The 27,884-nt window shown below is 35.7% G+C and overlaps 1 protein-coding gene across 1 annotated transcript in view; it reads right to left on the bottom strand.

The window, feature by feature from the left end:
• Window positions 1-13,324, bottom strand: part of LOC107285072 (cysteine-rich secretory protein LCCL domain-containing 1) — a 31,847-nt gene extending 18,523 nt beyond the window's left edge. Inside the window, exons 1-2 of the mRNA XM_015813221.1 lie at window positions 13,309-13,324; window positions 11,573-11,889 (exon numbers count right to left, since the gene is read on the bottom strand). Coding sequence (XP_015668707.1) covers window positions 11,573-11,824 — 252 coding nt within the window. The 5' untranslated portion in view covers window positions 11,825-11,889; window positions 13,309-13,324. The remainder of the gene's footprint in view (window positions 1-11,572; window positions 11,890-13,308) is intronic.
• Between the last annotated feature and the right edge of the window lie 14,560 nt (window positions 13,325-27,884).

The raw sequence follows: 27,884 nt of genomic DNA, 5'->3' as shown, positions 1-27,884 counted from the left end.
GAGTATTAAAATCATAAAGCAAAGGCAGGAAGGCATAGAAGAGCAACAAAGAAGAATAGGGGACTGAAGGCTAAAACATATTGAAGAACAGATGCAGGGATTGGGTATGTCTAGTTTAATGAAAAAAAGGACTAGGGGTGATATGATAGCAGTGTTCCAATACCTAAGGGACTGCCACGAAGAAGAGGGGGGGTCATCCTATTCTCCAAAGGCAGAACAAGAGTCAATGGATGGTAATCAAGGAGAGAACCAATCTAGAACTAAGGAGAAATTTGCTGACAGTTAGAACAAAAAAATCAGTGGAACGATTTGCCTCCAGAAGCTGTAGGATCTCCAACAATGGAGGTTTTTAAGAAAAGATTGGACAACCATTTTTCTGAAATGTATAGCTTGAGCAGGGGTTGGACTAGAAGACATCCAAGATCTCTTCCAGCTCTGCTATTCTGTTATTCTAGAGAAAAACACATTGTTTAAATATACGCATAATAGCATACAAGTTTTTATATGTGAATTCATGACTCTCCTGGTATTTTTTTTAAAAAAGATAAAACAATAAGAAGAAAGTTCTGTAAGATGCTAAAATCAAAATCCTGCAGTTCTTGGCATTTGGAAAGAACAGAGGAGGAAAATAGGAAGTACTGAAGATCCTGGCTGAAAGGAGAGCCTTAGAGTTTTAGAAATAGTAAAAGCTAAATTTTATTTGTATTATTTATTTATAAATTTTGATTGTTTTATTTCCAACAATGTGTTAGAGGTTTACTGATAGTATAAGTCTCAGGATAGCCATGCTAACTGAGATTGGTGGCTGTCTTGTAATACAGTCAAATATGGCTACGATCTAGTAAATGGATAAAATGTATATCAAAACTCTATTGCCATTTTACTCAGCTAAAAAAATATGATGTAAAGAGGGCAACCCTTATTCAAATAGATTCTCTAGTATCTATGTAGAAAAACCTTTAAATTGCTACCATTCTAAATACTAAAAGTTAATACAATAACTCATGATCCTAAAATACCAAGTTATGTTTAGTTTATCGAAGTTCACAATTTTCACTCTGAGGTGGGACATACTTAAGAAATCTTTTTAAGCACTGTTACAAAATAGAGTAAGGGCATCTGTGGAGAGGTCAAGAGAAGGCAAATGACACAAGTGTGTTATAGTATGATACAAATTCCATCCCTTTCATGCTTATCTCACATAAAGATGTAAGGGATGAAGCTTACACTATGATATCATGACACATTTTGTCATTTTGATGAATTCTCAGCTTCTAATGAGTGTTCCTGTGAATAAATACACATGATATTGCATATGTCATAATTTGCACAGTTATTTATATAGCAGTAATAAGACGATGTCCATTCAGAGTAGTTTTGTAAAATGTGAGTGCAGTAACTTTTAATCTATATGTAAGGTATATCTGACAAAGAAGTCTTTGGAATATAGAACAGAAACAGAACACTTTCAGAGGTAGATGTAAAATGTGCAAACTATAATAAAAAAAGGTAAGATTCATACTTAGTATAGTAAGGCACACAGTTGGCACCAACAGAAGTAAACATTTACTGTGGCATGATATAAGGCCTCAATGTTGCATTCATTCTATATATAAGAAATAGAGTGGTAAAGTAAATATCAGAGTACAGTACAGTACAGTATGGCTATTTACCCTTTAATAACACACTATATTCTTTATTGTTTGTTAAAATATAAAGAAAGCTAAAATACCACAGTACTAATTTTAATTATGCATTCATCTAAAGTAGAGAAACAGACTTGAGGAATATAATTTCCTATATTTGAAACATAGGCTTAAATTGGATGCATACCAGCTAAGAAGATGTAAGAACTTAGCAATGGATTTATTTATACTATGGAAATGTATAATTGATACAGTATTACATTCACGATATTAAAATGTTTCCCATCAAAAAGAGAAATTATATTGCTGTTATGCAAGTCAAGTGTCAATAAACTTTTAAAAACTTTAGAAAAATATTAATCTGCTTATCAATCATTAAATATACTAGGACCTCAGCTATTTGGAAAACAGTTTTAAGAAAAGATTGCTTTTTAAAAAAAGTACAAATATGTATATTTTTTAAATTTGTGTAAATTAAATACAACCTGAAACAAATCTCTGCTGCACCGTAAGACTATATAATATATCCAAATCTGTATAAAAAAATTGGATTATGGCACATAAATAGTTGTCAACTAGCGATGATAATCGAGCCAGGAATTACGATCACAGGTCATTGCAGCCGTAAGTCATGGCAGCGCATGACCAGACCTGATGTTTTGATATTTTTTATGCCTGTTGTTATATGCACAATCATTAAGTGAATCAATTTTCCCAATGGATATTTTTTGTTGGAAACCAGAATTAAGTGCTGGAAACTGACAGAACAATTAACTAGTGGAATAACCTGCCTCCAGAAGCTGTGAATGCTCCAGCACTGGAAATTTTTAAGAAGAGACTGGACAGCCATTTGTCTGAAATGGTATAGAGTTTTCTGCCTGAGCAGGGGTTGTACTAGATGATCTCCAAGGTCCCCTCGAACTTTATTACTATTACTAACTGATGAAGAATTATCTCTATCTTATGGAACTATTGCGATTATGTTTGTGAATTCCTTGTGTCCACCATCCTGTTTTTGCTTTCACATTTTTCTCAGTTGTTTATATTCTCTAAACCATTCCTGCCTCTGCATCCTTAGATATCACAACAAAGACTGTTTATCTGTTTGCTTTCTTGGCCACCCATCTAAGGAAGACTATACTGATGAACAGTTCGAGATAAGAATAAAAACAGAAGTTGACATTCATCAGCCCTTTGATACGAGGGTCAATAGCTTCTAGACTCAAGCATGGAATCTCATTCACTTCCACTAAGCTTTGAAGTTGAGAAGGAAAAGAAAGCCAAGGAGGAAGATAATTTTCACTTTGAAATAGTTTCTGGTTAAATGTGCCACATATGAAAATCAGTCACTTCATAGGTCAGGATATCTTGTAATTAAAAATGGGAACTCCAATTGCAGCAAGGAAGAGATGGAGCAAAGAAAAAAGAAACACTAATGATTTTGATACAGTAAAATACATATACAGAAAGCTGTTTGATCTACAGTACTTACGTCAAGCACTGTCCTATACTGAATTTCTCTCAGCTGTAATTTTACCCTTCTAATAATATAACTATCAATAGAAACATATTATGCCCCCAATTCCCTTTCTTACGTGTGTTCCTTTTGCTCTACTGTTATTTATGTCCCCTGCTTTCCTGAATTTCCCTATCTCAGTGATGGCGAACCTTGTAGAGGCCGAGTGCCCAAACTGCAACCCAAAATCCACTTATGCACCGTTGGGTGCCGGCTGATTATGGTCCATTGGGTGGGTGTGGCCAATTGGGTGGGCGTGGCTGTGGTGGTAACGGCAGACTGGGTACAATTGCTACAAATAGCAATTTCATGACAACTAAAACAGGATAGTAAATGTAAATGTGATTTGCTGACATGAGACCTATCTTCAGTAAAGCAGTTACAGAATACAAAAAGTGTCATCTTAATTCATATAACAGGAGTTGTGCAGTATGTTTTGCTTTTATCAAAAGTTTTACTACATAGCTTTTTGAAGAAAAAATATGAAGTAATAGATTGCCTGGTTCTAAAAAAGAAAGCAGCTGCACTGGTGAACAGAAGCGTCTACAGTATTCATTTGTAGTCTATGTGCCTAATCCTAACTCTTGGGAAGTTACCAAAATGCTACAATTAATACTTCATACTGATTGTGGTAAATTCCTGCCCCAAATGGATTAAAATAAGCTTAGCAAACTAAAAAAAAATATCCACTGTTACAAATTATGGTATTCTAGTATATATTGACTATTCTGGATTGCCCAGTACTATTGCTTCTGATAAAGGGTTTTCGTTTCTTTTAATTGCGTTTAAGGACTTTCTGAACAAAAACCTTACCCTGGATATTATTACACAAATCCTCAACTTACGACCACAATTGGGCCTAGGCCAGGGGTAGGCAACCTTGACTCTTTTATGACTCATGGACGTCAACTCTCAGAATTCCTGAGCCAGCCATGCTGGTTCAGGAATTCTGGGAGTTGAAGTCCACGAGTCATAAAAGAGCCAAGGTTGCCTACCCCTGGCCTAGACAGTTGTCAAGAGAGTTTTGTCCCATTTATGACTTTTCTTGCCGCAGTTGTTAAGTGAATCAGTGCAGTTGTTAGTAATATGGTTATTAAGTAAATCTGGCTTCCCCCTTAACTTTATTTGTCAGAAGGTTGCAAAAATGATCACATCAACCCGGAACACTGCATCCATCATAAATATATGCCAGTTGCCCAGCATCTGAATTTTGATCATGTGACCATGTGGATTCTGCAACAGTCGTAAATGTGAGAAACAGCCATAAGTCACTTAACACCACAGAATAACAGAGCTGGAAGGGATCTTGGAGGTCTTCTAGTCCAACCCCTACTCAAGCAGGAGACTCTATGCCATTCCAGACATATGCTTCTTAAAAGCCTCCAGTGATGGAGTACTTTTTTCAGTGCTGTTGCAACTTTGAATGATCACTAAACAAATGGTTGGAAGTCAAGGACTACCTGTATTGTTTATTGTGATCCTTTAGGAAATAGCCAGATTGAAAATTATTGCAAAAGTAAAGTATGCCCTAAAAACACTGATTCTTAGATTCTTTACTTCTCAAAATGTTATAAGTCAGTGCTTCATAATATGTAGGGCAATATCTCTAAATAATTTATTTGAAATACAATGTTCAACTGCATTAATCCAGATTTAACTGGGATAAACAAGAATATATTCTAGAAGCTATTTTGAAGCTTGTTTGAAAAGTGAATTTTTCCAGATATCAAATTCTTCAGTGATGGAGTTACAAATAAAGAAGCAAAACAGAAACTACCTCAGAGACAAAACACATTTTTTGCATGTCAACTGGTGTAATCCATGCAACCAGTTATGTTTTGGAATAGCAGTATTCAGTATGATTTGTACCATTTTATACACATAGAAGAGAACACAAAGCAGGCACCATCCATAACACAGACAAAAAAGGGAAGAGGCTTTAATTATGTAATTATAGCTATTATTCTGACTTACACACATTCAACAAAAGTTCTGAAAGTAAATCAATATTTAAAAAAGTAAAGGTTTCCCCTGTCTTATTGTGTTTGATTCTAGGGAGTGGGTACTCATCTCCAATTCCTAGCCAAGGGAACCAGAGATGTCCAAAGACCCTTCCATGTGGCCAGCATGACTACATGCCGAGGAGCATGGAATGCTGTTATCTTCGTACTGGGGTGGTACCTATTTATCTTGCATTTGCATGCATTTAAACTGCTAGGTTGGTAAGAGCTAGGACAAGAACAGGAGCTCAACCCATCACGTGGTGCTTGGGTCTCAAACTGCTGACCTTCTGGTCGACAAGCCCAGCGTCTTAACTGCTAGGCCACCTTCTTCTTCTTCTTGTGCCAAATCCGTTATCAGACGATGGCGATCATGTTGGCGATCCTGTTTTTATCAGCAGCTGCACAAAAAAGTGCTGCTGAGTTTTGTCCAAACCAGTCCCTTACATTTTGAAGCCATGATGTTCTTCTTCTGCCTGGACCTCGTTTGCCTTCAATCTTTCCCTGGAGGATTAAATGGAGTATGCCGTATTTTTCTGGGTGTCGCATCACATGTCCGAAATATTCTAATTTTTGTTTTTTAATTGTTTTGATTATTTCCCTTGGCTTTACCAGGCTAGGCCACTACACCCCCTTAAACCAATGTAGGGTGAAAGTCATTGCCCCTTTTTTTAGTTTAGCTTGCTTCTTCCTGTTTATTATTTTAGGTAAATAAACTAATTACATTCTGATGTTTTAATATATGTGTGTATGTGTATGTGTGTATAAGTACATATATGTGTGTGTTTGTATCTGTTTAATCAGCTCATGATGATTAAACATGGTTGACATATATGCTTTTTAATAGCTGTGTCAAAATATCTAGTATCCAATTATGAAATGAAGCAAACATTTCAAACTCATTCTAAGAAGGAAATAAGGCTAGCCCAAGACAATTTGTCTGAGTGAAGGATGTGCCACCTCTGCTTTTGAGCAGAAATCAACTGGACTGGTATCTATAGCTTATTTTCAACTCTATTGATAAACAATACTTCAATCTTATCTGAGTTATGATACTGTCAATAAAATTCTTGTTTTCAATAACTGTGTCAACTGCAGTCATTCCTCCTCAATTCTAACTTCATTTTCTCTGCATGGGTACTCTTTTCCATTTGGAGAAGAAACCAGAATAGAATAGAATAGAATAGAATAGAATAGAATAGAATAGAATAGAATAGAATAGAATAGAATAGAATAGAATAGAATAGAATAGAGCTGGAAGGGACCTTGGAGGTCTCCTAGACCAGCCCCCTGCTCGAGAAGGAGAACCTATACTATTTCAGACAAGTGACTGTCTAGACTCTTTTTAAAAACCTCCAGTGATGGAGTGCCCACGATTTCTGGAGGCAAGCTGTTCCACTGGTTAATTGTCCTCACTGTTAGGAAGTTTCTCCTTAATTCCAGGTTGCTTCTCTCTTTGGTCAGTTTCCAACCATTGTTTCTTGTCTTGCCCTCTGGTGCTTTAGAGAATACTTTGATGCCCTCTTGTTTGTGGCAGTCCCTCAAGTACTGCAATACTGCTATCATGTCGCCCCCTTTCTTCTTTTCTTTAGACTAGCCAAACCCAAGTCCTGCAGCCGTTCTTCATATGTTTTAGTCTTCAGGCCTTGGATCATCTTAGTTGCTCTTCTCTGAACTTTTTCCAAGGTCTCAACATCTTTTTTGTAATATGGTGACCAAAATTGGTTGCAGTATTCCAGATGTAGTCTTACTAGGGTTTTATAAAGCGGTACTTCGCGTGATCTTGATTCTATGCCTCTGTTTATACAAGCTGGATTACTTTTTTGGCTGCTGCTGCACACTGCTGGCTCACAGTCAAGTAATCGTCCACTAGGACTCCAAGGTCCCTCTCACAGCTATTGTTTTTGAGCCAGGTCTCGCCTAATCTGAACTTTGATTTTTCCTACCTAAGTGTAAAACTTTGCTTTTCTCCACATTAAAATTCATTTTGTTGGATAGGTCCCATTGTTCAAGTTTGTCAAGATCTTTTGGATCCCGAGCTTGTCTTCTGGGGTGTTGGCTATTCCTGCCAGTTTAGTATCATCTGCAAATTTGATGAGTTCGCCTTCTATTTCCTCTTCTAAGTCATTAATGAAGATATTATACTGGGCCTAAGACGGAGCTTTGTGGGACTCCTGCTTACTTCTCTACATGTGGATATAGTACCATTGAGGACTACTCCCTGAGTATGGTTTGTCAGCCAGCTACAGATCCATCTGATAGTGTTATTGTCTATCTCACCTTTTTCGGGCTTACTAAGCAGCAGGATATGGTCTACTTTGTCAAATGCCTTACTGAAATCTAAGTATACTATGTCCACAGCATTTCACTGGTCTACTAATTTAGTCACTTTATCAAAGAATGAAACCAACATTATGTAAGGCTGAAAAGGAATATGTGAGATAGGAGACTGTTCAGCTGTATATATAGTACAGGAGCATGTGCAACATATATTTGCTGTGTTCATAATAAGTGCTAATCCTGAAGGCAAATGATATAAGAAAAGAAAATCTATCTCTAGTTTACTGCAGCACCATTTATTGTAAAACCTTTCTATTCCTGCAAAAATGTCCATTTCTGTTAAGACTTTATACTGCTTCAGAGAGTGTTGTTCATTCTTTAAATTTCTCATATATCTTTTTTGAGGATCTCATCAATTCCATCCAAGCATGATTTTTTATCTGCAACTTCTTCTCAATCCATTCACTGTCCCTACATATGTTATGATCCATTCTACTTTCTTTCAACATACCCACTCATCCTCCTATATTTGTTTTGTGATTCAATACCTGTTTATTTCATCTATATCACCAAGCCATCTCAACATTTCTTCTCTATATTGGTCACTCACTTTTGTATACCATGCACATTCATTCATCTCCTCTTCTTTTTTGACCCCCTACCTTTTTTATTTCGATACTTTTCAAGTACACAATCCCACCACACTCAATGTCTTTCTCCTCACATGCTCATTGTTCATTTCCATTTGATCAAGTGGACAGAATAACGCTTATAGACAATCATTTTTGTTTCTTCTAATGAACTTTTGTTCCTCATAATAGATCGCATAAGACCCAGTTCTTTTCTACAAGCATTTGCTTCTACATTTTCCATCTTCTTTACTTTTAGTCAACATCCAAGTAAAGGGCATAAATTCACTTGCTTGCTCTAATATTTAAATGTAAATGCAAGCATTCAGTCTGCTTTTTTTCTTCCAAACACAACTACCTTGATACATTTTCTTTCTATTCATTTCCCTTGCATGAAACAGTCTTATCTAAAATTCTCTGAAAACAATTTGTGCTTTCAGTCAACATCACAACTTATTCTGCATACAAAAGACACATCATCAGCACTTATTTACGTCTTTCACCCTAATCAGTGTTGAGCCAGGGCTACGCATATAATTAATTCTTCTACATAGTTTATTTCTATTGTATAATATCTTATTACATTCCACAACCAACCTTCAGTTTTATATGGCACAAAACATTCCATTATTAAAACCTACTCATACATATCATACTCTTTTTTTTAAATCAGCATATATACAATAAGCTCTCCTACATTCATTCATTTCACAGTAAGCTGTTAAAGAGGAAAAATCTGGATTGCACCTGCCAACTGACTACGTAACTGCCATTTACTTTTGAAATATTGCTCACTATCATAATCATGTATCATTTTAATCAGACTTTTTCCAAACTCCTTCCAAAATACATTTCCTAAAAGTATCTCTGTAGTTTTTGTTTTATTGCTTGTTACTTTAACATTGGTATAAAGAATATCTTACATTATATGCAATTGTGGACTAACTAAACATGCATAAAATTGACTATTCCCCAAAATATTTTCTCTTTTTTTATCTTTAAGAGCAGGCAGGTTCATATTTGGGGGAAAGCAAGATTATTACATTGCCCTTCCAATTTTTGCCATTTTAAGTGCTTTTTTTAAATTAAATTTTGTCCTAAAACTTTAAACCAAAATTAACTATTTATCACTTAACTCATATATTCCATGCCATTACAATAATTCTGACTACAAGCTTCCTGTTCCAAAATATGATTGTTTAGCTACCAAGGATGAATGGATCTTCAGTTCAATAAAGCCTATTTTTAGATATTCTTTTATGCTTGAGCTGATTGTGTCATTCAGTTATTGTTCTTGCTATTGTACTTATTATTGACCAATCCACTCTTGTCTGATTTATGAATGTATTCACACAGCTATCTGTACTGTAATTTTAATGCATCATTAACAATTTCCAGTCACAAATTTATTCTAGTGTTGGCATATGGAGGCAGAAAGCATATGCAGCCTTTCCATTTCTCAACATTCTCACAGCATTTATGACTTTCTTTTTATCATTTCTTTTTTGGGTTTTGTTTAAATTGCACTTTTCAACATATCACTGACTTTCCCATAGGTATCTATGAAATAACCCTTTCCTTACTTCAGTTTTATCCCACATTATTTTACCACATTTATTTTTAATTCTATTCAGTCTGCTGGAGGTCTCTTGTTTAACCCTCTTCACTAATTTTCAAAGCAATTATTTAAGACCCTGAAGATCACACTGTCTTTTTTGTTGTTGTTGCTTCTTTCAATTTTACCCATTCCTTGTTCTTTGACAATATTCTTTCCAACAGTATTTTTCTATTCATACATTCATACAATCTTCATTTCTGCAGCAAATTCTTATGTATTTTTTCTCATCCCAGCTTCTTACACATAAATTCCCAAAAACTTTGTAAATTTCACAAGAACTTGAAAAAACTTTGTTTAACAAGGAACTTCACAAAGAATATTTTGCTAGCAAAACTTCACTCACTTCTATGGCATTTGGTAATGTAATTCTTTTCATGCAGCTGCCATATACATTTTCCTTCTATGCATTTTGTGTTCATTATACTGGAAGATTTATCTATCTTCTAAAACTTCATACATGATTTATCTCTCTTTTCCTACAGTCATTCCACCACTTATTTCTTTCACTTTCCTTTTCTTACATATGTTTACTATCCACTTTTACCAAATAATGGTCTGTCCCATATTTAGAAGCTCTCATCTCCTTTGCATTCTTCATTGGTTCTCTTGGTGTTTCATTGCAAACAGGCAAATTAATAACACTTTTAGATTTATGTTAAATTATTTACAATATGCAAAGTTAAATTTTGTATTAAACTCAAACAATATTTTTAATAAATACTCACCAGTCGCCATTCTTATTCATTCTAGGATTTTTGGCCCAATCATTTTTATATACTCTCTCATTTCAGTCTGACCTATCTGGTTATGTCATCTAACAGAATTATTTTTCCTTCAAAATATTTTCCTTAAACCATTTTTCCCAAAACCTGTGATTCACCCATTTGTTATCACAATTCACTAGAGTGTAACATGCAATTATAACCAACTTAGAGGTATGCACAAGACAGTAAATATGTTTTGTTCCATATATTAAAAAGCAATAGTAATAGCACTTAGACTTATAGTGCTTTACAGACTTCTCTAAGTGGTTTAAAGAGTCAGCATATTGCTCCCAACAATCTGAATCCTCATTTTACCGACCTCGGAAGAATGGAAGGCTGAGTCAACCTTGAGCAGGTCAAACCTATTCAATCTATTACATCCTTTTCCTTTCTCTTAGAAACACACCTTAGTCTCATTCATTCCATTCAATACTTCATCCTTTTTACCCTTTATTCAAAAATTTTACTGTCACAAATGCTAACAGTCTCTCTCTCCACCTCATTTCTTTCATTCCTTTCTACCCATTTTCCCTCTCTCCCTCCCTCCCTTCCTTTTTGTCCACATATACTAGTTCTCTCCTTTTCCTGTTCTTAGTCTAATTATCAACTGTCTTTTTCCTCACCACTAAGTTCTCATAGTTGCACAAAGTTGTGGCCACTGCAGCGCACCACAGTCGGCCATGGTCATGTGATCATAATTTCCCACCCTTCCTGCCAGCTTCCCAAAATTAAAGTAAATGGAAAAGCCAACAGGAAGATGAAAATGAGTCCTACTTCCACTGCCTTTTATGCCCACCCATGATCATTCTGTCTATCTGTTTAGATAAGTAAATATCTCTGAAAGGATGACCCAATTGCCTAGTATAACTTTAAAAATGTGAATTTGAGAAAACATTTTAACTTTTCTGGAAGAAATCATGAAATTGATATGAAAAGAAAGTGCTACTTTGTTTTTATAACTTCATGAAAGATAAATAGAAAACACTGTAAAGCATATATAACATCAAGTAGATAATATTTCTATGTTGTTCAGAGGTAGAAATCATTCTATCATTTTGTTCTTCTCCATGCCCATTCCCTCCACACAATTTCTGAAGACGAAGAACAATACACCCTTACCATGTATTCCATATTGGAAGCTTGTGGATAAACCTGACCCCGTAATTTATTATGAATGTCCAAAATACTTCGCATATCATTGTCAGTGATAGCTCTTTTTCCTCTTTGCTTTGCAATCCACCATTCACCATCTTCATCCATGTATTTTTCCAGCATGTCCTCAAATACTGTTGCATTGGGAAGCACCATAGTAGAAACTGCTTGAGCTATGACAAGCAAAGCAGTTACTCTAAACCATTCTTCACTGTTCATGATGAATGATGTCAAAACTCCTCTTGGGTTAATTCCAAACCAAAGGCGTCTTTCAGGTCTGTTGGCTAAAATGTCAAAAGAGAGTCAAGCTATTTTGCAGCAGTGAAAGTACAGCTGTTTCAGTGTCATAACCAAAGACGAAAGAGACCATATTTGCATTGATTCTGAATGGCAACATCTTCATCTCCATTCACTAGCATTATGTTGGACTACTTAAATGCATAACTGTGGCTCTATTTGACAGAAACCAATATTTCCTACAAAAGCACTTAAAAAAGAAAAAAACTATATAATTACCTGACAATTCCAAGGATCTCTTCTGAATAAGTTTTGTAACTTAAAATGAACTACGAATTTAAAGCATAGAAAAGGAAAATACCTTATCTAAGGAGGTCTGCAGAAAAATATTTTTATAAAAAAAATAATCATTTTAGGTTGCAAGCCAAACACATTTATTTACAAAACATTACAGGTCATATTTCTACCTTTTAGTCAGTCAGAAGATATTTAAACTTGTGATAAACTCTCTAATTCAGTGGTTTCCAAATCTGGTTAAATTATCCCAAATTTGGTTTTCTTTAATTAATGATACATGAACCCATTACTCAGGGACATTTAAATTGACTTAAATGTTTATCTACATTGGATAAAGAGGACTTTCTGATAAGAGGTTTTGGGAGTTTCATTGAGACACAAAAGTATTTAACACTAATCTGAACTTCATGTAAGTTTGAACAAAATCATTCTATTTTTAGAACTAATAGTTTCTGTATAACAACATTCATGAGTATTTTCAAACCTTTAGTCACAATTCATATTCAAGGAGTTTGACAAAGCAAACAAGCAACTCCCTTCCTTTCCCCCTCACCAAAAAAATGATGGGTTATTTAGAGTTCTTTCTAAACTGTAGTAGAAAAATGATAAGAATTGTTTTGTGTACCTGCAATAAGGAAGATTCAATTCTCTCAGAAATCAATGGAACCTACAACCATTTCATTAATAAATGGAAAGTGGGCACAATCATACAAACCAGTGAAAAATAAAAGAGGCAGGTTTTATGTACCTTTGACTAATGTCTTTTCCCTTCCCTTGCATAATCACATCCCTGTTATAAGAAATTATAAGATACTTTTAAAAATCGGTAGGTTTCAACAACTCTGATAGAAGGATCAAAGTCCCTCAATACCCACCCCCACCCCCCCAAGTCTCTTTTATTCTCTATCTTGCTCGCAAGAGCCAACGAGTTCCTACTGCCTGGGACAATGACTCTTCTTTCCTGTTTCTGGGAACGACGCCGAACTCCAGGGAGGCCACTGGGTGGGAGAGAAGCTAAAAACTCACTAGCAGTTTCGCCCCTCGGTTCAAAGGACTGCTTTCTTTCACAGGGATGCAAACAGCCGGCAGAAAAAAGAATCGCGCTGGAAATTGGGACTTTGGCCAGTGTGCGCACGCGCACGTTTGCAGCAAAGAAGGAAGCCTCTTACCTCGGGCCTCTTTCGAGAGCGGATCGCGGTGGAGCTACACAGTTCTGAAGGTCGTACACAGTTTTGAAGGTCGTTGAAGTTTGCAGCAAAGTCGTAGAAAAGGACGGGCTACCTCCGGCTCTGTTGGGAGCCCATAGACGTCTGCTGCCAACTTGTGCGCTCCCAAGTTTGTGCCCAAGTGGCAGTTCTCCGCAGCTCCGCAGTCCTTTATCCGCGCTTTGACTATGTGGTGCCTCTTGGTCTTCCTTCTCCCTCGACAGCACGGGAGAACTTCGCACTTCTAGGGTAGCCGGCTGCTGGGGAGCGGAGCGCCTCTCGCTGCCAGCCCTTTATCCCAAGCTCCGAGGCGCGCACACCCACCGTGACGCGCCTGGGCTCTTCACTCCTCCCCAGTACCCCAGGCGGGGAACGGTCCGTAACCACCCACCATCCTCATTTCCCCCGCACGCCAAGGTGTTCGGTGAGAGGCTGGTCCAATGTCACTCAGAATCCTCTCAGAGACAGGTCAATGGGGAATTATTCAGGCTGAAAGGATGGAGGAGAATCTGAAGAGGTTTCAACCGAAATGTTATGGCACAGAAATGGAGCCAAGGTCANTCTCTCTCTCTCTCTCTCTCTCTCTCTCTCTCTCTCTCTCTCTCTCTCTCTCTCTCTCTCTCTCTCTCTCTCTCTCTCACACACACACACACACACACACACACACACACACTATAGTTGCATTTGTTAGTCTTCCTATTTTTACTTTTTATTTCATTTCCATTTTATTTTGACCATATTGCATTTACTAGACAGAATCACTAATCAAAAATTGGAATGACAGTAGCAGGGATCCATTGAATTGTTCTAGGAAAGAATTATTGGGAGCTTTTGCATTACTGGGCAAGTGGTCTGAGCAAGCAGTTACTAGAATCAAAAGGTTTTGTACCATGAACTGAAAATTCCTACATTAATTTTCATTACTTTGGTTTGCTTCATCACACCTTAATCATCTCATTGGTCTGTAGGTTTCATTTCTTCTGATGGGAAAAAAATGGCCACATTAATAAAGTAACTTAAAAATCATGTTCCAAATGATATTAAATTTGATATATACTATCCTCTTATAATGATGTAACTGCTGCAACTTGTATCCAATTCAGATTTTTAAAAGCCACAAAAATGTATAGATACTTTTTAGGCATTTTAACATGACAGGTAAAAGAATTGTAAAGTTCTAGTTCTCATAAGTTATTCTCAGGAATCAGAAATTAGTCATGAGGCAGGTCTCAATATTTATAGAATTGGCTCTCCCTGTACAGCTATGTTTGTACATTTGCATTAAAAACAATGTTAGTCTCTAATGTTGTCTTAGTTTCTCCATGCTGTTCATTTTGAGATCCTTATTAATGTTATACATATAAAAAAGCTACCATATTATCTATGCACAGAAGCTTTATACTGTAAAATTAGAGAATTCTATTCCCCCCTCTACAGATGCTAAAGAGATCACTCACCTAATCACGTAGGCAATAATATTTTTAATGGCCTGTTAGCAGTCTGGATAAAAGATCTAACTTTTTGTGTTCACAAATATGTGAAAGAATTCTTTTAAAATGTCATTAAAAATTCCAAAGTTTAATAATGTTATCTTTTTAAATTTAGAAAAGCAATTTCTTTTAATGTAGATTTGGCAGGAGCATGATAAAAGTGCAGGGAACAAACTGTGTTAAGTAAATGAACAGGTAGCTTAGGAAAAGGAAATATGGGGATTTAATGAAATGAACTATCTTATTAGAATGTATTCTTGTTTACTACTTTCTTGGAATATAGCTAATGCAGACTTGTTATACATACTTTTTCATCAGTTTTTCTGGGCTTTGATGAAGCTTGGAAAATATGACCACTTTATACTTTCACAAAAGAAAAATACGAGAACAAGATTAGTTCGAATTCAAGAGGAATAAACAGAATGCAGACAAAAAGGGAATCTAATAGATAAGCAGGTAAAGATCAGAAATTGAGCACTGAGGAGGAATAAAAAGGTGAGAACTAGCAAATCCTGTTATTGTATTCAACATAGAGGTATTCTGCTACAGACTTTGCTTGGAACTGAATTTAGCCATCTCAGTGCTGGTAGAAGCCATGCAAAATAAATATTTTTCTTTCCTGTGTAAAATGACCTCCACATTCTCAGTTGCATAGCAGCTTTTCCTTTTTTAGTGATGCCTTGAATGCCAATAAGTTTACATGGATATAATTTCATTATGGAACAAGCAAATTCCATGTAAATAGCTCAACATTACATTCAGGGCATTTTAAAGGTTTAAAGATACTGAAATTTTATCAGTCATACTTGAGAAATCAACAATGCTTTGGAAATCTATAGATTGAGAGAGAGTAAAGGTGTAACATTATTTAGAATAACTGGGAATAAGCTGTTCTGTATTACATAATTAATTCAATAAAACATCACAAATGAACATATCTGTTGTCCATTTTTTACTTTGTACATATTAATCTGTTTTATTTAAATTACTCAACTCTGTCTCTAGCTCTCTAGCTATAATTTATTTCTTACTCTCCAAAATTCCCACTTTTGTCATTGACTTGTTTTATATCTTCAGACATCTGTTTTACTGAGTTTTTCATTTTTTTAGGTTCTTTCATCTCCCTCTTTCATCTCTATATGTCTTTCACCTATTTTTTTTTCAAAAACTAAATTTAGTCTCAAGTGACTGAGCCAATTTGCTGCCAAGTTAATTAACATTTTCTGAAGTTATTCTAGAGTAGTCTCCAAGGCTACTCTAATGATCCTTTTCTCCCCTTTTGAGTCACCATTATGTTAAGAGGCATAGTGGCTGAGTTGCTTAATGATGCTGGAGATGGTCTTTGCTCAAGCAGTTCAAATCCTAGCACCATCTAGCGGGGTGAGTTCCCATCACTTGCCTCATCTTCTGCCCACCTAACAATTTGAAAGCATGTTATATGTGAGCAGATAAATAGATACCACTTCAATGGGAGATGAGTCAGCGCTTTCTGTGAACAGTTAGAATCTTGCTGGCGCTGGAACCTCACAATTGCAATGCCTTTCCCTCCCTCAGAGGAGGGAGAGGGCCCTGGATGATGCTGTGGAAAAGCCGCTCGTCTTTCTTTCTGGTATGAAGTAGCTCACACCCTATGGCGTACCTTGGGAAGCACATGAGTGTGAACCAAGCAGAATTAGCAGTCTTAAACAGCCATTATGTTACCATCCAAAAGTGAAAGTCTCAAACAAAGAAAAAAGGAAAGGCACATTTCCGCTTCTTCTTTTATCCTCCTGCACCTTTAATGCTGTAATCACATCCACATCTCTATGGTTTCAGTCAGACACACAGTCTGCTCGGGTTACTTGTAATTTCTGTTTTGTAAACCAAATTGTCTGCAACTCACCAATTGTCTGCATTGTTTAGTAATAAGTAAAAACTTCCTCATTAAATGTCAAAGTCAACTGCTCAATTCAGTTACAGATACTCCAATGTACTTTTGTAGAAAAAAATATATTTTAAAAATACCTGTCCAGTTCAAGCTGTCTTGAATCATATCTTGTTAAGGTTTTTACCAAATATTATTAAATTTTTAAATTTTGTAATCTAGGAAAAAAAATGAAACTTGCCAAGAAAAATCCTATTTACAACAAAGGAGACTCTGTCTCAACCTGTAAAATAATCCCAAATACGCCTAAGAAATTAGGTTTAGTTGGGGTAATTGTCCATAAAGGCTTCATCCTGGTTATGAACATAGATGGAATTTCACAGAACTTGCAAGTGAAGAAATTTTCATTTCTTGTGGTTTATTTACAGGTAGTGCTGTCTGGAGAACAAGTATGTTATTACACAATCTCTCCTTTACCTGAAGATCTAGCTTTGACCCACTGGGCACTGTTCTCCACCATGACACTATCTCCATTCCAGGAGAGACAATTAGATCACAGTTAGGCCCCACTAGAAGCTCAGTGCTTCAGTGTTACTATTCATGACTTTTAAAAGGAAATATATAATCAAGAAATAAAAAGTAACAAAAACACCCTATTGTGCTAAAAATAAAGCTCATTATTATGGTACAGTAACAGAAGTTATAGAAATAAGCAAAATCATCAGATCTGATTTTGTTAAGATTTACATTCATTCAATTCCATATTGAATTTTAATTACAAGTTCTTAAAAAATTTTGTGGCCACTTTTTTCTAATATGTATATTTTGTGCATATTCTTTCCAAATATTATTTTTGCAAAGCAATTTTCAATGTAGTATATTTTTCTATTTATGTTTCTAATATATGGTGGTAAGCATCTTTAGGATAGCAAAACAGATTATTTTATGCCTCTGATATAATTGAATAGTTTTAAGAGTAATTTGGGTAAATTAACTTACAAAATACGAAAAGAAAAAAATTGTCCTTTATCATTTAGCATTATTGCTGCTAAACAAGATTATTTATTTTCATATTCTTTTCTACTAGAATCATAAGTCTGGACAAAGTTTTCTTTCTCCAAAGTACTAACTATTTATAGCTTGATATGCTAAGAAAAAAAAATATACAGAATTGCTTTCTGTATATTGATAGGACTTGACTCGTTATCCTTTGGCTGTTAGCCTCACCACAACATCAGCTTGCTTGTTTAAGTGGTAAAAGAGGCATGTTAGGCAATGAAGAGAACTAGTAATCACCACCAAAACCACAGTCCCACAGTAGCACAACCACAAAACCTGCATACATAAAACATTCACTTTCCTCATGAGAACTCCCACACTGAAAACATGCTACTTCAAAATACTAAATGCATTATATTTAAGCAAAAAGTTGATTACTTTGCTGAACAGATTCATAAATAAACCTGCAAGAATATACTGAAACAACTTTAAACGTTGGAAAAAAAGGTAGCAAACCAAGACGTTCTTACACTTTTCAATTAACTCCTACTCGTTGTGAGTATTTCTCACATACACCTAATTAAATGCTTTCCATTAATATTTGGGAGGGATTTCATACTGTATGTACAACAAAGACGGAGTAGAAGATTTATAAAAGTGAAGTCAGCAGTGCCTGTTACTGTTGTATACGTTTAGTGTTGATATTATGCTGCTGGAAAAGTTGAACAGTGGGCAGACAATAGTTGGGTAGCTAAGATGTTGCAGACATTGACTAGGACAAGCTGACTTGGATTTTGGATACAGAGTACAGTAGGCAGGCGGGATAGCATGCTTCCTTCAGTGATGTCTGCCAGAACAGAATGCTTTTATTTCACTGTCCTCCACATCCACAAAACTGACATTGCTACTGTGTTCCTCCTCCGTTGCCCTGCTTGATCTCATGCATTTAGGTTGTACAAGAAAGGATGTAGGTGCAGGTGCAAAAACAGTGCAGAAGATTGGCAGGGACAGCAAGCAGGGGATGACTGTAGCAGATAGGGTTCATGAATATATGGGGAGTTGGGAACTGGTGGTCAGCACCTGCTTAGCAGTCACCACATTTCTTGGACCCAGTGCAGCTGCATATTCTTCAGTCCCTTAAATTACCTCTGTCTGAGTCCTTCCATGATAGGAAAAAAGTGAACTTTTTTATCTATATGATTGCAAGACAGATATTCTGTTATAATATTTAAAATTTACCATACATTTCAAAGATTTACAGGTTTCGGTGACTTATACTCTAGATTACTCTAGACCTAGAGTACCACTTTTGGTGTATGCATTACAAGATGAGAAATACTGATCTATACATTGTAGGCCATGCAGAGCTAGCTAATGGTCTCAACCATGATTGGATGAAGATCATATCATGTAAGTCACCTTTGTGACCTTCAGCTGATTGCATAAACAGTGGGGGAAGGAAATTGGAAGATATGTAATATACAGGCCATTTGTGTATAATTAGTAGCATGCCTAGAGACATTCTTAGGAACAACCCTGCAGTGCATTCCTGAACCACACAGGAAGCCCAACTGTACAAAGAAATGTCATAATAGCAGGGCAAGAGTTGCGGTTATTTACACTGGCTGGATATTGAAATCTGGGTTAAATTAATAATATAGTCTCTTTGTACTAGTTAAAGGTTAAAGAAACCTTTAAAACTGGGTGGAAATCAGATCCATTAAACACATTAACAGTTCTGTTAAACACATTAGCACTTGGTTTGAATTCAGGAGAGCTGGAGAGAAAGAAAAGTTTGCTAAAGAAACTATGGGGAGCATGAGCCCCTTGCCTTTTAGGAGGACAGAAATGTGTGATATCATCCCAAACCTAACATATCCTGCAGCAAATGCCACCTACTCCCATGACAACTTTTATTGTTTTAAAACTAGCATTTTTCTCTTGCTAATAGAAGAATAGCTAATTTTTCTGCTGCACTTCACGTAATTTTAGTGAAATGCTTCCAGTGATTGGCTATACTGTTATGTGCAGGAATAACCTTCTCCATTCCCTGGGCAGTGCTCTCCATGTTCATTTCAATGTACAACCAGGAGCAATACTTTGCTGGATTAGATCTCTGCCCATTTAGTCCAGCAATCTGTTCTCACAGTGGCCAACCAACTGCACAAGGAGGCATTAGTGTCCTAGTAGGTGGCCTTCAGTGGCAGTCATGCTGCCATCAGGTCTAATAACAATTGATACCCAGGACTGAGGATTGGTTTAACCTTTTTCTGAAGCCAGCCAAGCTGGTGGTCAGCATCATATTTCATGGTAGTGAATTCCAAATAATTACATGTTGCATAAATATTATTTCCTTTGTACCCCCTGATTCTTCCAGAATTCCATTTCATTGGGTGAACTATGGTTGTAGCATTTTTGGAAAGGAAAATAACTTCTTCTTGTCCACTTTTTCAATACCATGCAGAATTCTGTACATCTCAGTCATCTTTGCTCTCAGTTTCTTTCTTTCTCGATTAAAAAAAACCCTTCAAATGTCACAGCTGTTCTTAAAAGGAAGGTTTATCTAGCCCAGTGGTGGCGAACCTATGGCACGGGTGCCAGAGGTGGCACTCAGAGCCCTCTCTGTGGGCACGCGTGCCATCACCCCAGTCCTAGGCCTTCAGCTGGGTTTTATAAAACCTTTTCGCTTTAGGCTTCCGCTGCTGTGTCCCCCCCAAAAAAGGTTCAATCATCAGTCAATTTCAACTTCTCGTGGGGAAAAAAAAGATCTTGCAAAGTTGGAATTGATTGATTGAACTTTTTAGTCCCACCCAGTCTGCCATTACCACTGCAGCCATGTTCACCCAATGGGCCATGCCCACCCAATTGGCCACACCCACCCAATGGGCCATACCCACCCGGCACCCGACGATGCATAAGTGGGTTTTGGGTTGCAGTTTGGGCACTCGGTCTCTAAAAGGTTCGCCATCACTGATCTAGCCCCTTGATCATATTAATTGCCCTCCACTAAACCTTCTCTAGCTCTACCACACCCTTTTTCAGGTTAGGCCACTGAACTGAATGCTCTTCTCAGAATGAACCTTCTTAGGGTTTGGGGGTTTCACTGAACTATAGAACCACTAACTTCCCCAAATAAGACAAATGTATGTAAACTGCTAGATCTTTAACTGGCCTGGTTATTTGTGGCCATGAATACAGCCTGGTATTCATAGTGGTGGGTCATCATTGTCAAAATAATGATTTGCTTTGGTTTATTAAATGCACACATATGCACACACAAAAACCAGCTTCAAAATAAAACTTTTTTTTTTGCCTTTCACAACCAGGAAGAAACAACAAATAATATTTCTCCTAGCTATTCGCATTTCCACTGGGCTTTTTTTTAAAAAAAAAATCTTCAGGGAGACAGTTGAAATATTGCAGCTTGTTTTCTTTAATTTTTATCTGGCCTCAGGTAGATACTGTGATAAGTTCTTGGTAGCAGTTATCTATTTGGGCTGTTTGGCAGCTGGAACCAAACCCTTCTATCTCAAGTGACAGCAAGAGTGATGAAACGGTCCACTGGTGAACAGTCAAAACAACACCAAAGAAAGAAAGTTGGTAGCTCAAGGGGAAAAATAGCAATTAAAAAAAGGTGTTTTTTAAACTGGCAACCTTTCACACATGAAGTAAACTTAATAACTAATATATTACTGAAACAGTTCTGTAGCTGTATAGCTGCAACAGGAAGACAACTTTTGTGCAATGCAAAACAATATATATTTTTTTCTAAAGCTAAGAGCGCATTTGTGTATTTTAATGGTCTAACACTGTGAACAGCATTATGTTTTTCAAAAAGTATACATATATCATAGAAGACTCACCCTAGAGAAGATAAAGCAGCAAGTGCTTTGACTGGCAGGTACAGATCAGCCAGAAAAATGCAGGGGAACCCACTATTTGGGAAGTATATAAGGTGCTCCAGACATAATCCTGGGCCATTATTATAGTCAAAATGAAGTAAAGGATCGAAATCTAGAAAGGTTTTTTTTAAGCCAGCTTCATTTCCAGTTTCACATGGGAGACTAGCAGCTGAAGGCTGCTGTGCAGAAGAGCCTTCAGGTATATGAATTGTGACTTCATACAATGCATGTACTATAAATGAATTGTGTCGTGGGAAGTCACCAATGCAAATATACTCTTAGAGATAATTTCATTAATGTCCTTAGGCAAACATTCTTTGGCTATGATATGAGGATATCATATCATATAAATATTCTTTGGCTATGATATGAGGATAACAATCATAATTCTTTGGCTATGATATGAGGATAACAATCATATAAATATATTTTAAATGAAAATAAAAGAGTTGTTAAGAATGTTATTATAGCTATATTTCAGTCTATACAAAAGTACTCAGTTTTATGCTTTCATTGGTTCATAAAGTCAGGCCAAGTTGCAAAAGAAAGTTTTAAGGACTTTAGTTGGAAGATCTGATATTGCTCCAATTTTAAAAATGAAATCTGTCAACTAGAATCCTTAAAACTTGTATCAATGATGGCCATCAAATGGAGAGGGGGATAACAATTGTAAGGGAAAAGTTGTGAATACTTGTCAGGGTGGCTGTCATTAGTCTGTTAGAGAACAATAATATTGTAAGGAGTACTTCAGTCATGAAAATTTGGCCTACTGAAGTACATAAGACAATATGAAGAAAAGGTGAGACCCACCAATTCCATAAAAGTTTATATTTCAACTTTTTCTCTCACTAGATCCAATGTTCTCTTTCACTGTGTTACTGACAGGATGGTGAATCCTAAATATACATAATTAACAGAATTGAAATATTTATATAACATTTAAATCAAAAGTGCAAAAGGTGTTGCCTGGAATGAACATGCCACTCACAAACATCTCTCTTTCTATCCTCAGGTTGGGCTCAGCATTTCAATATTGGAGAGAGAGATAAAGAAGTAAAGCAGATGGGGGCCCCTGAAATGTAAGCATCTATTTACCTTTAACTCATGCCAGCTGGGGAATTCTGGGAGTTAAAATTCACACATCTTAAAATTGCTAAATTTGATAAATCATGCCAGTTTGCCTTGCAAAACCGGTTGCAGCCCTCAAATGGATGGAAGTTATCTCTTCCTAAGTCTTGTGATATATACAGACCTCCCATTTATACATTGCACTTTAGGTGACAATTGCAGAACAGTAAAATGTAAAGATGAAGAAGAATCTACTGGAGTTGGGCAGTCAATACATTTAAATAAATAAGTAAATGCTTTTTGCCCTAACTTTATCCATTTGTCCCACAAAAAGAGATGCCATAAGGAATGCAATCTGTAAGAAATACCATTGCTCACATCTGTTATGATTAACTGATATAAGTTTCCAAGCTGCTGAAGAGTGTACCCTTTATATTCACATAAACATGTGAGATAACAGGTCAATCTTCCTGAACCTATGTGTTCTCCAGATGTACAGTATGAACTTCCAAGTAGCCAATGGCTTTCCATGACTGATTTGATGTTCGTAACAATTAGTTTGGGAATTATTATTTTAGTTGAAGGTATATCTAGAGAATAAAAAAGAGTATGGATTAAATCTAGTTTACTCTGTTCCAAATCTTGATATTACAAACATACCAATAAAGGAGAATTTCTAGCTTAGGGCTGAAGTGAGAGATCCTTGTTGCTCTCTCAGCTTGGTTGTATTCTTGCAGACATTTCAGTACCCAAACTAAGTAACATCATCAGTACTAGCACTGATGTTGTTAACTACTTTGGGTAATGAAACAGCTGTAAGAAAGCCACCAAGCTCAGAGTGCACCAAGGATCCCTCAAACCAGGATTGGCTGGAATGTTGTTGTCAACCCCTAAATGTTGACTTGGCCAAGAAACAGACTCCGTTGAAATTAAAATTACTTTTATTAAGATGGACTCTTAACAGACTCTTGAAAATCTAATTGTACTTTCTTACACATCTGTTCATTAGGGGGTTGTCTATCTGAAGGGGTTTACAGATCCCTTCTTGTTGTTTTAGACTCAAAAGATGTTTACTCCTTGTTGCTGAATAGATTTCTCCATCAAGGCCATCATCTTTATTCTCTACAATTTGGACACACATTAATATACTTTATGGTGTATGTGAGCACAATTATACACAACAAAAACTAGTACAGTTCTTGTACTAGTTCTTCGAATATTGATGGACTATATGATGTGAATCCTAAATTAAATTTATTAGATATTAAGCTACATTGAACATAGTAGAATTTACTTCTGGGAGAAAACATAGGATTATGCTATAATTTCATTTTAATTCAGTTGTACTTATTCCCACTGAAATAAATATAGGATTGCACAACAGATTGATTTACTGTGTATTATTATGCAATCTCAGATATAATACATTCTCAGATAAAACTGAACTTTAATATTTTTAAAACATTTTAACTTTCTGCAAAGTGTGTCCTGTATAAAATATTAAAACTTTTTTTAAAGCAGAATTTTTAATGCTTTGGTTCTGAGTAGCCAAAATTCAAAATTAAATAAGTGTTAGGCAATGGTGTTCACTTAAATTAAGAAAGGTCTCTGTAGATGCCTTACTCCATCTCCTGGAAATTTAGTATATAGCAATACCTTTATAAATTACCAAACTCCTGTTTATGAATATACATTTTGGAATAGTCAATTTGCTATAATGTTAAATAGTCAGCTATAAGAATCATACACTATACATCATAAAGCAGTTTTCAGGTAAGTTTGAATCTGCTCAACCATCACTATGCTTTTACCTACTGTCTTGTGTGCTTTTAGGTTGAATTCATTTTAGCTGTATATGTTTTTAATAAAACCTTTTTAAAAAACTGATAAGTTTATTGGGTACATTATTCAAATACAGGGACACTTTTATACATGAAAAATTAATTTAAGCACTGGTTGACCACAGAGAATATCAACTAGTGAAACAGTCTATGTAGCACTATGCAAATTCAAGACGATAACAGATCACCTACATAAAACAGGAATCTTCATTGAACAAATAAGGGCAAAGACTATCAAAACATGTAGGCTTGGCCCTAAATTTGGCTATAGTTCAGATGTAAGAATGTATGTTTAATGAATAGCACACCGAGACCATGTCTTTTCCAGTAAAAATAAAACATTTGTCCATTCAAAAGATACAAAACTTTTCTCCTGTTTTCATGATTCAGGCTTGATTTTTTTTTTCAGCACTACTATAAGATGGATCTTCTTTAGCTTTTCTTTCACCATCCACCAAAACATTTCCATGGTTAAAAGTCTAGATATCTAGAACAATGTATTAAACTACTGAACTTCACTAACAAGCATATAAAAGTTCATTTGAGAATAACATTCTGTAATATAATCATTTTTAAATGCAATATTTTTGGAAGTTCATAGAGTCCTTGTCTGGCTGCTAAAAAGGAAGCAAGTGAAAAATCAGTTTGTAAGTTTAGCAACACACAGAAGTTCAGACTCAGTTATCATGCCTGAGGCATTTAAAAAAAACAGTCAAACACATAAATAATTTTTTCATAAACCTTGTATAACAATCCCTGGGTTGAAAGTAACAGGATGAAATTTAACAGAAGCAAGTGCAATGTTCTTCACTGAAGAATCAAACATCAAATTGGAAAGGAGAATAACTAACTTGACAATAGTAATTATGGAAAAAATAATCCTGGAAAGAAAAACTGAGTATGATGTGGCTGCAAAAAAAAAAGGCAAATGTATTTTCAGCAGAAATAAAGATTTCCAAATCATAGGAACTAATTGTTCCACTGTATTCTACATTAGCCATAATATACCCCAAGTGTTGTGTCAGTTCTGGATACCACACTTCATGAAGGAAATTGAAACTGCTAAATTGGCCATAATAAACATGATCAGATGACAAGAAACTATGTCCCACAAAGAAGGAGATGGATATGTTTGTTCTTCAAAAGATAGCCAAAGGAACATGTTATTATTCTACAAATATATGAAAGAATGTAGCATAAAAAGGTTAGGCTTATTCTGTCGTATTCCTCAGCACAGATGATATGGAATAATAGATTTAAATTACAGGAAGGCAACTTCAAGTTGAATACTAGAAACAGCAAGAGCACTTTGACAAGGAATCCATTCCTAGAAAGATGGTGACCTCCCTTTCATTGGATTTGTTCAGACAAAGGATAGGCAGCCATCTGACCAGAATATTTTAATTTGAATTCTTGTATGAACAGAAGTTTGAACATGATGGCTAAAATGACCCTCCCAAATCAATAATTCTGTTGCCCACAAAATGGTGCCATAGTGATATTATCAGGCATAAAAGAAAAAAAGAAATGGAGGGTGGAATCTAAAGGATGAAAGAAAGAGATCTATCATCACATTTGTATGCAGTAAAGATTCCAGTCTGAACTATGTGCATGTGTCTGTGTGCATCTGTGTTTCTGTGTGTCGGTGTCGGTGTTGGTGTCAGTATCTATGTCTATGTGTCTGTCTGTGTGTCAGCATGCATCAAAGAAATAAAATTTTAGATCTAATAATATTTCTCTACAATCTTATTCATATATAATTAGTTTGATTAATGCAACAGACTTTGTGTAATTACTGGATATAATCAAATTGTTATAAATACTAAATATTTTTCCAAGCTTAAGCAGTGTATCAAAATGCTCATTTATTCAGTGTAAGAATTTTCTTCTCTTCTTGTATACTAGTGTACTTGGTATGCAATTCTCCCTTCTTCTATCTAAAATCTTAAGTATGCCAATAGAAATACAAGTGTACCATGTATAGCTACATCTATAAAATGTTAAGAAGAAATATTGATTTTGGATGAGATATGTTCAAAATATTCAAGAATACTTTAAAATTTTATTGCTCATAAAACATTTGTGGCTTGGGAGGAAAAATGTATTTTAAACTATTTATGTTTGAGATCCAAAACAGAAGCAAGCAGTCTTTGATAAAACAGATCTTAAATCCACCACATTCTTAATACAAAAGTACCACTTTTGTTACCCTATAAGCAACTATCTTTTTAAACACTGTTAATATACATTGGCTCGTGTTGAATGGGTTAGTCAAAAGAGATTAAATATCACAATTTATGTTCTTACATTTGCCCTAATGATATGGTTTTGCCTATTTACCTGTTCAGTATCTTGGAATATATTCATCATAGTTCAATCAATGTTTCCATTCTTTTAATTTATCATCATTTTTGCTATTTCCAATATGTTGTGTCATCACATCAAACTTTCAGTCTGTAATAATATGGGATTCTCCCCAAGCCCAGTGGCTTTAATAACATATAGTATGTATAGCTCTTTAGATGTATTATCAAGAAATCCATCTCATTCTGCTTTTCATAAATGCTACTAGTTTCAGCTACTTTGCAACAGAAACATGGAACATTTAACGGTCTGTTAAAATGTTATGCAAGAGAGCGAGAAGATAATTTTGTGCTCATAATTTATTTATGATGTCACTAGCTTTGTCTGCTAGGTGCCCATAACATGTCTGCAACCATTGTTTCTTATAAAATTAACAGTCACAACTGTCACTATAACTGGGGAAAGTATTGTGTTTTCAATTTTCATAGTCATTCAGTCTATTGGCATGAATGTTGGGAAAATGCAGTAAGCCTGCAGCAGAACCATTGCCTTGAAGAAGAATGTCTGGTTCTTTTCAAGAAATAGAGAACAGCTGCATATTCCGCTCCATAACAGAGTAAGGATATAACAGATGGTCTGGAAAATACCTTAGTTAAGGACACAAAGGACATTATTAATTTCCTGCTGTCTAAAGGCAAATAATGAGACATGGTGAATAGTATATAAGTGTTCCAGATGTTAATTACTGTCCTTTAGAACAATTGCTAAGTAATTGTGGGTGCAGTGTAAGATTCTAGCAGCTATCTAAACCTCAAAGTGCCAATTGGCTGCTAGAAAAGGTCTTGTCTTTCATTATACGAACGTTCTTCTGGTTATCTGCAGCCTCATATTTCTGTTGAAGTCCAGGAAAAAAAGTAAAAATATCATTCCTTTCCTGTGGCCTTTACATATTGAAAAATGTGGGCAGCCTAAAAGCAGTAGAAATTTGTCTAAGAAAAAGTTGGATGAGCAGCACATTTCACCTCCTCAGCCTGATCAGATAAAATTCCCTTTGTCTCCCTCCCACCTCCCA

This window comes from Protobothrops mucrosquamatus, unplaced genomic scaffold (assembly GCF_001527695.2).
Source record: "Protobothrops mucrosquamatus isolate PMUCROS unplaced genomic scaffold, P.Mucros_1.0 scaffold144, whole genome shotgun sequence".
NCBI classification, from domain to species: domain Eukaryota; kingdom Metazoa; phylum Chordata; class Lepidosauria; order Squamata; family Viperidae; genus Protobothrops; species Protobothrops mucrosquamatus.
This window is presented reverse-complemented; position numbering and strand designations above follow the sequence as displayed.